This window comes from Parambassis ranga, chromosome 2 (genome assembly GCF_900634625.1).
Source record: "Parambassis ranga chromosome 2, fParRan2.1, whole genome shotgun sequence".
NCBI lineage: Eukaryota > Metazoa > Chordata > Actinopteri > Ambassidae > Parambassis > Parambassis ranga.
Genome location: NC_041023.1, coordinates 10,555,416 through 10,568,152, shown reverse-complemented (window position 1 = coordinate 10,568,152; position 12,737 = coordinate 10,555,416). Strand labels below are relative to the sequence as shown.

At 40.9% G+C, this 12,737-nt stretch overlaps 3 protein-coding genes across 5 annotated transcripts; 1 reads left to right on the top strand and 2 right to left on the bottom strand.

Annotated features, from left to right (window-relative positions):
• Positions 1-67: 67 nt before the first annotated feature.
• rpl30 (ribosomal protein L30) lies at positions 68-2,064 on the bottom strand. Its single transcript, XM_028400608.1, has 5 exons — positions 1,968-2,064; positions 1,809-1,856; positions 1,177-1,322; positions 845-975; positions 68-171 (listed from the first exon to the last, which is right to left on the bottom strand). The coding sequence occupies exons 2-5, from the start codon at positions 1,827-1,829 to the stop codon at positions 119-121; spliced, it is 351 nt and encodes a 116-aa protein (XP_028256409.1). The 5' UTR covers positions 1,830-1,856; positions 1,968-2,064; the 3' UTR covers positions 68-118.
• Positions 2,065-3,040: 976 nt separating this feature from the next.
• On the top strand, positions 3,041-8,065 carry LOC114432541 (skin secretory protein xP2). 2 transcript variants are annotated; one of them, XM_028400607.1, is made up of 5 exons: positions 3,041-3,223; positions 3,339-3,435; positions 5,300-5,581; positions 7,333-7,377; positions 7,476-8,065. In XM_028400607.1, exons 2-5 carry the CDS (start codon positions 3,345-3,347, stop codon positions 7,487-7,489), a joined length of 432 nt encoding a protein of 143 aa, XP_028256408.1. In that variant the 5' UTR covers positions 3,041-3,223; positions 3,339-3,344; the 3' UTR covers positions 7,490-8,065. The 2 variants fall into 2 exon arrangements, with proteins under 2 accessions (XP_028256408.1, XP_028256407.1); XM_028400606.1 differs by having other exon boundaries at positions 3,307-3,435.
• A 199-nt stretch (positions 8,066-8,264) lies between these two features.
• Positions 8,265-11,284, bottom strand: rida (reactive intermediate imine deaminase A). 2 transcript variants are annotated; one of them, XM_028399067.1, is made up of 6 exons: positions 11,148-11,284; positions 10,422-10,527; positions 10,115-10,169; positions 9,951-10,019; positions 8,981-9,036; positions 8,265-8,530 (listed from the first exon to the last, which is right to left on the bottom strand). In XM_028399067.1, the coding sequence occupies exons 1-6, from the start codon at positions 11,273-11,275 to the stop codon at positions 8,474-8,476; spliced, it is 471 nt and encodes a 156-aa protein (XP_028254868.1). In that variant the 5' UTR covers positions 11,276-11,284; the 3' UTR covers positions 8,265-8,473. The 2 variants fall into 2 exon arrangements, with proteins under 2 accessions (XP_028254868.1, XP_028254869.1); XM_028399068.1 differs by lacking the exon at positions 11,148-11,284 and adding an exon at positions 10,900-11,040 and having other exon boundaries at positions 8,379-8,530.
• Between the last annotated feature and the right edge of the window lie 1,453 nt (positions 11,285-12,737).

Genomic DNA, 12,737 nt, shown 5'->3' with positions numbered 1-12,737 from the left:
TGGACACTTAGGATAGGCAGTTAATGCAAGTTCTAATAATGAGAAATAAAATAACATAACAGCAGTGTTGTTGTGTTCGCACTGACTTTATTTATAACAATGGGGTGGGGGAACAGCTCTACTGAGGCTGCTGCTGCTGATCCGGCATGCTCCTGATGATGTCAGAATCGCCTGAGGAGGAACACGATGAGTAGAGTCAGTGGACTGAATCAAATACTTCAACATACAAAGTGCAAATACAGTAAAGGCATTATATTACCAGCAAAATAGAGCACATGTTTAGTACCCCCTACCCCAGGTGCGAAAAGGAGATTTGGGGGGGGGGGGGGGGGCGCATTGATTTTGTAATTATTACTGATCAATCAGGCCACTTATATCCACTTTCTGGTCACTAATTCCAGCACATTATCAAAAAAAGTACACAAAACACAAATAAAATCCATCTTCTACATATTATATATAAACAGATGACCCTGGACACTTTTCTATTCACTACTTCTGAATAACTGAAACACTGCTGTAGCTGTGTTCTGCTAATGCCTCACTGTATTGATGCCCAAATCAATGCACATGAACCCCTGTTTTCACTTCCACCAATTACTCCACCACTACTCATCTGAGCCCAAAACAAAAAGAAATCTCACCTTCAACTGTTCTGTAAAATTCTACTACACAATAGCAAGTTGATGCAACAGAATCAGCATATTTTTTTTCTCCAACATGTAGGAATAGCATTTCTCCTCATTACCAGCTCTTAACACTTCTTGTCCCCATCTTTATGTCTGTAGCATTTTATATTCTGCACTGAACAATACAGATGTGTAAAACCATGGCAGGTACTCACCAGGGTCAATGATGGCCAGTGTGCACACCCTGTAGTATTTGCCACAGGCTGTGCCAAGCTCAATGTTGTTTCCACTGTAGTGGTGGACACCAGTCTTGGCCAGCATAGCATAGTACTCAATCTCAGATTTCCTAGAGAGAAAAAGAACAAGAACATTAATCAGTCAAAAAGTGCAAATATCAAAAACTGTCAAAACAAAAGAGAGAAAAAATCTCCAGAGCTTTTCAACCATCATTGACAGAAGGGATACCCTACAACATAACTGCCTGGTGTCAACAAATGAATAAAATCTGGTCTCAATAATACTATGCCCAATAATTATCCTTATGTACCTGAGGGCTGGGCAGTTGTTGGCCAGGATAACCAGCTTGGCTTTTCCCTGACGGATCATCTTCTGGGACTGTTTGTAGCCCAGGACATATTTACCACTCTTCATCACCAGCTGGAGACGGGAGTTGATAGACTCCATGGACTTTTTCTGAACGAACATACAGATATTTGTAGTCAGTGACAACACACGGGCAACGCAGCTCACATGTTACCACCCAAAAATCGTACAAATACATCACGCGAACGCTAGAAAGTTACCACAGAATAGGTTTTACCGTACACTGATAACAAAATAACGTACATTACACTGACATTTTCATTTTGCTGGAAAATTGAGCTAGCTAGCATTAGCTTCGCTGCCGGCGCTGTACACTAGGCAGGCTACAGGCGTTAGCCGACGTCAGACAGAGAGTTGAACATCATTTAACGGAGACAACAATCACATGTGCCTCAAATTATGCAGAGTAGCAATATTTCAAAGTAAATTTATACGTCTCTTGTAGAAAAACATTTAGATTTTATCGGACAGCTACAGTCCTAGCTAGCAGGCCCTGACGCAAACACGACTCCACGTGAAGGAGAAGCCTGGCCGTGAAGCAGCGCGTGCACTCCGGCCCTTGCTAACGACACTCACCGTCTTCTTTGCGGCCACCATGTTTGCGGTTTAGTCCGACCGGCCAACCTAAAGGCAAAAGCACAGAAGAAACATGTCGTTAAGTTCTGGATCTTAATAAAATGGTAATATATTTAGAAAACTATTATTTTTATTTAGAAAACCGAGAGCTCGTCTTACTGTGAGTTAACTCCAATATGGCCTCGGAGAGAAAGGAAGTCCCGGCGTGCACTGCGCTGCTATCTGCCGACGAACCTGCGCACAAGAGAACTGCGCACAAGCGTGAACGTGGATGGATTTAGAAGTTTTAGGAGACGCGCATGTGGATAAAACATCCGTAAAATTCGAGACAAATTTTAATTATATGTCATTAAAATTAAACAATGGAATTATTTAGCATATTGCGTTACAAGAGAAATTAAGCATTTAGCAATGTTTAGTGGCCACAACGTGATGATTCCACAATATAAACAATCATACATTATTAGTAAAAGTATTGTAAGAGACTCAGAGACATGTTATGTCGGTTTTTGAGTTCTGAAGTTGCTGATTTCAACGCATCATACTTGACACAAAGAGATCTGTTAGCTGTGATTGGCTGTGTCACTGAGGGGCGGGAGAGTGGGCCAGACACATGTTTGTTGTAGATATTGTGGCAGGTGTTGTTGGTTTATTGTCCTGTGACCTGCACCTGCGATATACGACCAATAGGCCAAATATACAAAAGTTTTGGCATTTCAGCCCACCTCCAAAAACGTTTTGATTTACGTGAACACACACACATCACCAGAAACTGATGCCTGCTCATACCCAATCAGCTCATACCTGGCTGGCTCCTCCTTACTGTCAATCACATCATCTTGTGTTTGTGTGTGCAGCTGCACAGGCATCACAACACATTTCGAATATATTCCTGCCCTGGTCAGTCACGCACAGCCAACGGGAATGAAGGACGCTGTTCTGTTCTGTTCTGTGTGAATGAAGCCTTCCAATGATTCTTCTTGCAATGCTCTCAATAGAGATAGGGCACAACTTTAGGCTTATTAAAAACACCGCTTATATAGTTTGCATCTCAGCACAATATCTTCAGGTATTTACAGCTTTCCCCCTGTGGCTGTTTTGTTCAGCGGCACCTCGCCAGCAGGTCTGATGATCTGTTGAGATGGTCCACCTACTGGTTTACTTTCCCCGCCCCAAGAGGTGGCCGCTGCACACTGACTGAATAATGTATTTTTGTCCCTGCGCCAGCCTCATGGAAACAGCCTAAGTTACAGTAGCCTACACAACAAAAGCACACACGCTAACGTGCCCAGCTGTTTTTAACTCGCAGCCACAGCACACAAACCTGAGCCCATTAACAGGAGGATGCTGATGCGTAATTACGCACGGGACTAAAGGAATTTAAGGACCAGTCTGTCTTTTTGATTCTCTTGCAGGTAGTTTCGAGTTTCTCCATCTACTAGGGCGATATACACGACGTCATCAGTGCAGTTACAGCCTCTCCTCATCTCTTAACTAGGAACTCTTCCAGTCCTTTATCTATGTGTACAGGGCAGGATGGGATGCTCCACTAGTTCCCAAACTTCAGCAGTGGATACGACTAGACCCAGTGCTAAACCTGAAGAGAGCAACGGAGCCAGCACAACAGGTGAGACATATATTTCTGTATAATTTAAGGGAAAAGCGTAAAATAGAAATAACGTGGTTATATGTGCTGTCATGTGATAATTATTACAAGTAGTTGAAGTGGCTAAAACAGTCTAAACACAGAAAATTACAAGAATATTATAGTAAATATGACACGTTGTGATATTGATGCTCTCACTGGAAATAGTTTATCCAGTAGTATTATTAATTGCATGTGCTTTCATTTGTAAAAGCAAAACAATTGTGTATGCTGTGATAATCCAAAAAACACTTAATCATTATTTCAGGGATTTACTATAAATAGCAATGGTGGTGAAAATGGTGTCATGTCTCCATATAGAGTTGCATGATCATCCATTTCATTATACTGTAGAGAAACCTTTTCTGATAAGGATAACACATCCCATATGCAATTTGCTACCAAATGTATGTCTCTGGGCACAGTATCTGATGTCTCCATTTTTAATGAGCCAGAAGCCCGCAGTGACAGGACGAGAAAGTTTACTGTCATTATTTAACAGTGGCTTCTGGCTCAGTCCACCCTAAGAGAGACAGTTGCATGAAAGCAGATTTGGTGACAGTCTATGGTTTCAATAGGAAATGGAGAAGCCACTTTGGACACTCCATTGTTGTAGTGGGTCAGGGATGGTGGTGAAAAATAGCACACGGTTCAAAGTAAAACACCAACACTGGATCCTTGTTTGCATTCAGTGCAGTGAAGGAAAACTTCTATAAAAGTGAAACTCCAGGTTTCATTCGCAATGTGCAATGCAATCTTACCTTAAGTGCGTTTATACTTTCTTTTTCATTGAGCCTTCTCTTTTGTTTTTGTTACCACCTGCCCTTCACACCCTCACCTCTACCTGAGGGAGTACTTTGTTTATTTTGTTTATTCGCTGTGCTTCAAGTAACTTTGAGAACATTGAGGGTTGAGGGCCAAGGCGTCAATAATCCATGCAAATAGCTGAAATGCAAAAACGTTCAAATAAAAAAAAACTACGAGGAAGTGACACTCAAAGCACACAGCAATCTATTCATAGTGCTGTGTGAACTCCACTGTTAATGTTTATTAACAACAATCTGCAGAAAGGTTAAGCATTCAGACTATGATCTCACATTCTACTCCTTATAAGGAGCTGCAGGAGAATGATTAATCAAATATAATAATAACTTGTCTGTCAGTGTTGCATGGAGCCCATAAAGAATTAGTAATGCAGACTGGTCACATATTAACTCCTTCCTCTGGTTTTGGGTTAAGTGTGCAGCCATCACGTAGGCAACACAAACAAGAGAAACCTAAGAGTTCAGCACTTCAAACTATCCATCATTAAATACCAAGAGTCTACCTCTTGTTTCCTGAGCCTTTATATACACTAAATAACTAACACGAGTGAAAGTGGTGATACTGAAACATCCATAGATGTAACTGATGATGTGTGTCATGCACCTAAAGTCCAACTCTTTGCGATGGTTATGCATTATGCAAGTCTAAAATATTTGCTATATTGCTGTTTTGCTCTCTATACCTTAGGCCACAAATGCATCAACTCCACCTTGTAGTTTCTAAGAGGTGCATGTACAACCTACTGTTGTACAACCCTGTACAGGAGAAAGTGGGTTAAGATCATGGATGGTTGGAAGCATCATACTGTGCAATAGTCTGTTATAAAATGCATGGGCCTTGCATAAGAAACTGTTACTGGGGGGACAGTAACTTTTTAGTTCGTTATATTTTAAATAATTAATGTGAGAATTATCCTTTATTATATGAAGAGCTGCAACATTGTGCACATTTATTCAATCCACTGCACTGAAATGAGTATAAAACAGTCTTTAATCCACTTGTCAACACTTGTTTCCATCAGGGGCGGCCAATGAGAATGGCAAAGTAGTGGAGGACAGTGAAACTATTCCTGACCAGACCCCTGCTGAGGTCAGCGCTTCTACACCTGAAGTTGCTGCGGCTGCAGCAGAGTCCCACCCTGCAGCGGCAGCTCCAGCAGACAGCCCACCTGCAGAGGCGGCAGCACCTGCCGAAGCACCAGCAACTCCAGCACCTGAGGAAGCAGCAGCAACTCCAGCACCTGAGGAAGCAGCAGCACCAGCTGACAGCAGCACTGAGACAGCAGCTGCACCTCCAGAGCAAGGTAGGTTGGAGTCAGAAACAGGGTAGAGACAGGATGATGACAATCCTCCCTGACAAATACTAAAAGAATAATGAAGATTTATTCAGTCCATGGCTTTAAACGGTGAGTTACAATCTGAAAATCCTCAACTTTACACCTTGACTGACTGTCAAGCTGAACACATTCGGAGCTTTGTTTTTCAAACAAATGACATTCATTATGCAAACCTCCAAACAAAGCGATGGCAGCCATGTGACACATATCAGACTGACTGAACCCTCCACAAAGTTATACAGCAGATAAATGATGACCTGCCTACCTGTGGGTGCCATCTTTTTCCTCCCTAATTCCTCTGCAATAACAGTAACTAGACAGTATCCAACAACACATGGACACGGCTTTGGTTTTTAATGAACACACAGGGGTGGCTGAATAAAATAAATGTGTCTAGGTCAGTCGTCTAAATGTTTAGTCAGTGTTAAGGGATGTGTCCACCAATATTCAACTTGTCAGGTTATAAAGATTTAATTTTCTGCCTGTTTGATCTTGATTTTGGTTTGATTGATTGAGCACTGTTAAAAACCTCATCAGTGGTACGTAGGCTGCTCCCTTATGGGAGGGTAGATACATGTGTGGTTTTCTCCCATGCATGAACAGCCTGTTGATCAATAACTATTGTTTACTGAGTCTATAACTTAAGTACTTTCACCTAAGTAATGAGATAAGTGATAAGTGTTGTGATTTTTGACTGGAATCAGCTCCATAATGTCAAACATCAGCTTTTGAAATGGGTGAAAACGATACAAATAAAAACCAGCAATACTACACAGAGGGGAGAAGCGAACGCACAAACCCATTCGTATCTGCTCTGAATTCTGTGAGAGCACTTCAGACTGACTGCAGGTCACATGTGTGATCATCTCCCTGCACACTTGCCTCTAAAAGATTACATGGAAGAATCCTGTGAGACAGTGCAGCATTACATTCACTGCTATCAGTTCTCTTTATGATGCAAATGACATACAGGCAGCAGGTTCACATGACCAGCTTCTCTTTTGACTCCATGTCTGATCCATTGTCAAAGCCTGAACAAACTTCCAGTCATGTAAACCTGCATGGATCCTTTATCTCAAAACTGTAGGTGTTTGTTTTGTTTGTTGTTGACCTTTGTCTAATATCTTGACCCCATCCACAGTTCAGTCTTGACCACAGCATACATGTTCTGTATGCAGTGTTTGGCTGCATGTCTTGCCAACACTTTGTTGTCACCGTGGTCCCATTAAGGTGCAATAGGAGACCACCGGAGAAACCAGAGCATGCCAACACGTACAGGGCTTCCACTGGCGACGAGTGGTGTCAGGCCAGCTGATGAGCCTCCCTGCCTCCATTTCACAGCCAATGGAGAGAGAGGATTGAGTGTCACATAAGCTGAGCGGGCAAAGCAGCTCAACCACTTCTGAGGCGGGATGATTTTAGGAATGGTTTGGTGTAAATCATCTTTGATCACAAAAACTGGAAATAAATCAAGAGACTGAGTCTCTAATGGGATTTCATGCCCGGAGATGGAATAGAGGTTGAATTATTAACATTTCTGTTGGAAGGGACTTTTACTGACCTGAATTTTCCAGGTAAGCTCAGTCAATAAACACAGAATACAGATTAGGAGGGATGGCAATGTCAGTAGTTTTGTAAATCATACAGATTAAGAGTTGTTAGAGAGTTAATGCTGATTGTTTTTTGCTCATGTGTTCAATCCATTTTGTGTGTTTCAGAGGCCACAGTGACTGAGGGAGAGCCCAAAACAGAGGAGGCACCAGGTAAGCAGGGCTGCAGCTCCTTCATTATGTCACATGATCCACAAAACCAAAGACTAGAATCTGCCACCCTGACACCTTTGCGCTCTCTGTGTTTGCAGCTCCCAGTGAGTGAAGTGCAACATGAATGACTGCACAGATGAGTTTCTTGGAGGTGTCTCATCTTGTCTGTATGCATGTGTGAAAGTATGTGTCAGTGTGTGTTTGTCTGTGAAAGACCTGTTGCCAAGATGCAGACCCTGTGGTTACCACTTTCAGTCAGGGTCCTCAGTCACTACTGTGCCTTTTTCTCTTCCTGATGGCTGCAACTGTTATATGCAACCTGTACATAGAGTTTCACAGCACTTAATGGGACAGGGTCACCTGAGAGAAGCTTGTATCATCAATCCAAATTTCTATTTATTATCTGTATAGACGTTTATAATAGCACCACATGTCTTTACTTGAAGCTAAGGGTTCAATTGAAACTTTTCTAGAGAACCATAATATAATAAAGCCCAAAGCCAAAGTATATTTGACTTATAGAATTATATGCTTTTTAGGAAGCTGGCTTTGATTTAAAAACCATGTTTGTAATGAAGCTGCTCCACTAACGGTGCATCTGAATAAAAACGTTTGTATTGAGCATGTATGAGTTTAGAGGAAACCTGGGAGCATCTTAGTTTCTAACGAGTCATGATTTCTCTCTGGGAACCTGAAATCTGTAATGACTACGAACTGTCAAAAAATTAAAAATGACAAACGTGTTTGGTCTGTGAGTAGTTAATCCAGGGTAAATGCAAATGTGGGATTTTAGAGTGAGTTTTTTTTTTAATTAGTGAGAGCTGCTCTTTTTCCTGTAACAAAACTGAAAGTAAGATATCAAAGCAGAAAAGGCATCACAATGAAGCTCGGTTAAACAGGCTGTTTGTTCATATGCAATCTGACTTTATCATTAGTGTGTATACAGACAGTCAGGCATGACTTTACCACTTTTCATTGACAAAATACCAACAACAGCTCGGTCAACCAGCAGAATTTAAAGTGATCTGGAAATACATGATATAACTTCTATTTGGACAGTTGTTAGCTATAACTTGTTAGAAATATGGACGGCTAGTCAGGAGTCAGAGAGAGGACCGAGGACAGCGACTGCCTCAATTTCCACCAGTCCACCCTGAAGACAAAAAGAAGGACACAGAGAGACATTAAAGAAACATTCCTATATCTATAGGTTGACCAGTGATTGTGAAACATGGTGTAGAAAGAAAACTCAACCTCTGTTCCCCTGTGAGGACATGCTGCTTTATATTCAGCTCTTTCCATGTCCTCACCTTGATCCCAAGCATGCCTGTCGTCCCTGATCCTGATCTACTAACATTACCCTCATTCTAACCTGGAACAATGTCACTCTAGCTTATTCGACAATGGGATTATATGTGGAATGTATGTCAACAAATATTCACTAAATTAGTACACTGCATGTGGTGCATGGAAAATGTACATCATGGATGAATGTGCATGTACCTAGCTACCATTATTTTCCACCACCAAAGGGTACTGATGTAGGCACTATAAATACATAGATGCACCGTAGGGTACAGCGGTGGTGTAATGGTTTACTTACCCTGGGGAGAGCAGCAACTTGATACGCAGCTCTGGCAGGGAAATAACTGCTGAAAACTGCGGGGAAACATTTTCATTTTATTTGCATTATCAGAGAAGCTAATCCACGAGTCTCTTTGTATGGACCATTTCAACTTCAAACGAATGAATGAAAAAGTGCATAAAGTGTTTCTGAATGGATAAGTGTCAAAACTTTGACGAATCACAGGGTCAGGGAAAGTTTCCTGCACGACATTTAGGGTCGTGTAGTTCCTACCCACAAGGCAATGCCTGCTGGGAGAAGGGTTGGGTTACATCTGTGCGCTTGCACAACGGTGTCCATTACCAACTCACTGGACACTGCAGCTTCCATTACACCTGACTGTTGTGATCCAGGAGGAAATGCCCAGACTGAGTGAGGAGGCTGCATTCATACAGCTGAGTGAGGCTGTCTGTCAGGTGGTTGTAAAGACCTGTCAGCAGGCATTTTCTGAGACATGTCAGTGAAATTTGAGACAGCGTGTCCCCCAGTGACCAAATGATGCTGGATATTATGTCATTTTAAAGCAGGAAATAAACAAAAGATGGAAGATGATATGCATTACACACACATTTTTAGTGAACAATTACTTTAAATAAATAAAACATGAACTTCTGTTTAAGCACAAATCTATTATTGTCCTCTTGGCACACTTACAGGGTCTTTATATTACATGACCAATAAAGACTATTTAAGATAAGCTTAAATTAGTTTCTCTGATCAAATGTGCACTGAAGGCCTCCCTCCACAAATACCTTGCTGTAACGCTGAATTTTGTCTGTATCATTACTTTGACACAAGACCACAAAGTGGTGTTTTTATGAGTTGGTTAGAAGCTGCCTCCTTGTGGCTGCTCTGGTGTATTAAGAAGCTCACAATTATAAGGGAAGACAGCTCTAGTATAAAAACAGATTTTTATTTTCTGATCGTAAAATGATGAAAAATGACTTACATGTCTTGTAGACATCATTAACGCTGTTGAAGTCATTTATATCTGCAAGCAGCACTGTAGTCTTAACCACTGAAATGATAGAGTTAACTGGCTGTGAGAATTCTGATTAAATGAAAGATAAACAGAGCGGGAAAAAAAACAGCCTGATCACAGCGGAATCTCACCGTTGCTGTAGTCACAGCCAGCAGATTTGAGAATCTCCCCCATATTGATGAGAGCCTGCGTTACAAGAGAGAAAGAGGACAATTAGTGCATGGGCCAGGCGAGATGTTGGTACCACTCAAGGTGGCAAAGGTTGCTTATACTGTGAAGCGGTGACTTCAATAGGGTTATCATACCAAAATGTGGACTACAGACATGTATCTTTTCAAAAAGTATAAGCAACCTTTGCCACCTGGCCCATGGACTAAATGATCAACTTTCTATTGTTCATTATGTGGCTCAGACTTTAAGCTTTAATAGATGTTTCACCTGTTTGGCCTGAGCCTGCACTCCTCCATCTACCAGCTGACCAGAGGCCACGTCCAATCCCAGCTGACCAGAGATGTACATGGTTCTGTCCACAACCACTGCCTGGCTGAGGATATCACACACACACACTTTACAGCCAGACTCTTTGTATATTAATTGTAAACATCAGCTGAACCAAAATGCCTTTTGCCACCTTTTTGTTGCATTTAAAATGACCCCATCAGACACCAAAATGGACAATTAGCCAAATGAAAGTGACTCCGCCCACTCACTGTCAATTGGTCAGGGTAGAAACACCCCTCAGTTTATGCAACTGCACAGACTTACTTCAACAACAAATCAACATGTGCAGCAGGTTATTTTGTCATTGAGATCTGTTTTTAACCATTAAAAACAAAGGTGTGGTTTATTTGATTGTAAATATCAGACTATAAACCCAAAACTGCATTCCACCGTCCATACACTGAAGCCTTCTCACCTGTATATTCCCTGTCTGACAGGGGCTTTTGGTGTGTAAGGAATCTGTCGACGAATAGTTGCCATGCTGCCCGCCTGCTTCATAGAGATTTATTCTCTGCAATGCTTCCTGCTAAACTTTGGCACTTGACATGTGAGTTCACTGAACACTAAGACCCGCCCCTGATCAAACAAATATCTGACTGTCCTTGTGATCCATTTAAACCCTTTCACCTCCTATTGCTGCCCATGTGAATGGTGCATATTTACCTGTATGGACCGATGGCAGCCGGGGCTGATGTGGTGTTGATGATCCTTCTGTTGAGCGCAGACATGTTTTCAGAGAAGCTGTGAATGAATAAAACAGGTTGTGTTAAAAGAGGAACACTCACTGTCATAACATTCTACCATACTGTTGCATCAAGAAGAGCAGCAAAAGTGTGGTAGTTAATAATTAGAGCACAGAAGAAAATGAATTGCACCCATAATCCGGAAGTTTCGGTACGATGGCTCAGAGGAGTTTTCCAGCTTTATGAAGTAAAAGATAAGATAAAAGAAGGTTTTGTTAACTATAAGTAACTTTAATAGTTCTTCAAAGTTTTATAAAGTATTACAAACAGAACAGAATAAATTAAATGGTTCAAACATAAATGTTTACATTCCACTCTACACCCTCAAGTCAGAATATATAATGAAGTAAATCATAAAGCATTAAGTGTGATTTCAACTAACTGTACACATTATGGCCGATTATAACAATGTCATTTTCCAAACTTCAGATTTTAATTTTAAAAGCAAACTTAATATAAACCATCTTCGTTATTAACAGTACTCTTTCATGTGCAGTTAATACAAGAGCATTCCACTACATAGCAAACATAATTATAAACATGCATAGTCTAAACACAGAGAAACCAAGACACATTTCTGTGACTGGAAATAATAACAGCCCGATCAGCTACCATATTTTAAACCAGTGTCACAGAAAGAAACTTTTAATAAATAAATAGAATGCTTGTGTGAAACTAAATTAAAAGGTGTCTCCTTCAAGAAGAAAAATAGAGCAAACAGATATGATCATTCACAAGCTAACTAAAGTACTCATTGATTGGATTGGCCACACGGTCCATCACATCAGACAGAGAGAGTGTAACAGTATGCAGTTAAGACCCAAACCACATTCAAATGTAACAGCAATCTGCAGACATACTCTACATGTAATCAATATTAAGACAAGCTGAATTCATTCAAAGGGTCAATATGAGCATAAAGAAATACATGAACAGAAAATAAAGCCAGAGCAGCTTCTATGATGAAAAGACCATACAGATTTCAAATTTGGTCATAAACACCGTTACTGATATTTGACAGAATGTTGAGTTTTGTTTTTGGACAAAATAAAGGACCATTTTTAAATTAGGTTGGTTATTGAAAGGGAATTTTACAGTTCAACGGTAAACATGTCGGCAGTAAATTTCTAGCATTCCTACTGGTGCCAATGCGCTGGTATTACTGATATTATGTGTCTTCAGCACAAAAAAGAAGCAGAGAGTTCTAAAAAAAAGCACAGTGCGAGGGGGTCAATGATCCGTTTGTGGCCTCAGGCAGGAGATACAGTTCATGTTGCACATGTGCTTTAAGCACTTCTTCATTAAGTATGACATCAACAACTTCCAATTTCAGGTACCAACTCATCCTGAAGATGGACACAAGAAGTCTAAGACAGATTTTCATGACAGCTGGAGGGAGTATGAAAATATAGGGACTAAAATCAGATTTTCCAAAACTGACTCCTATTCTCAGGCCATGAACTTATCAATCAGCCCCCATAACTAAATTCCTTCATTAATAGCCTTCAGA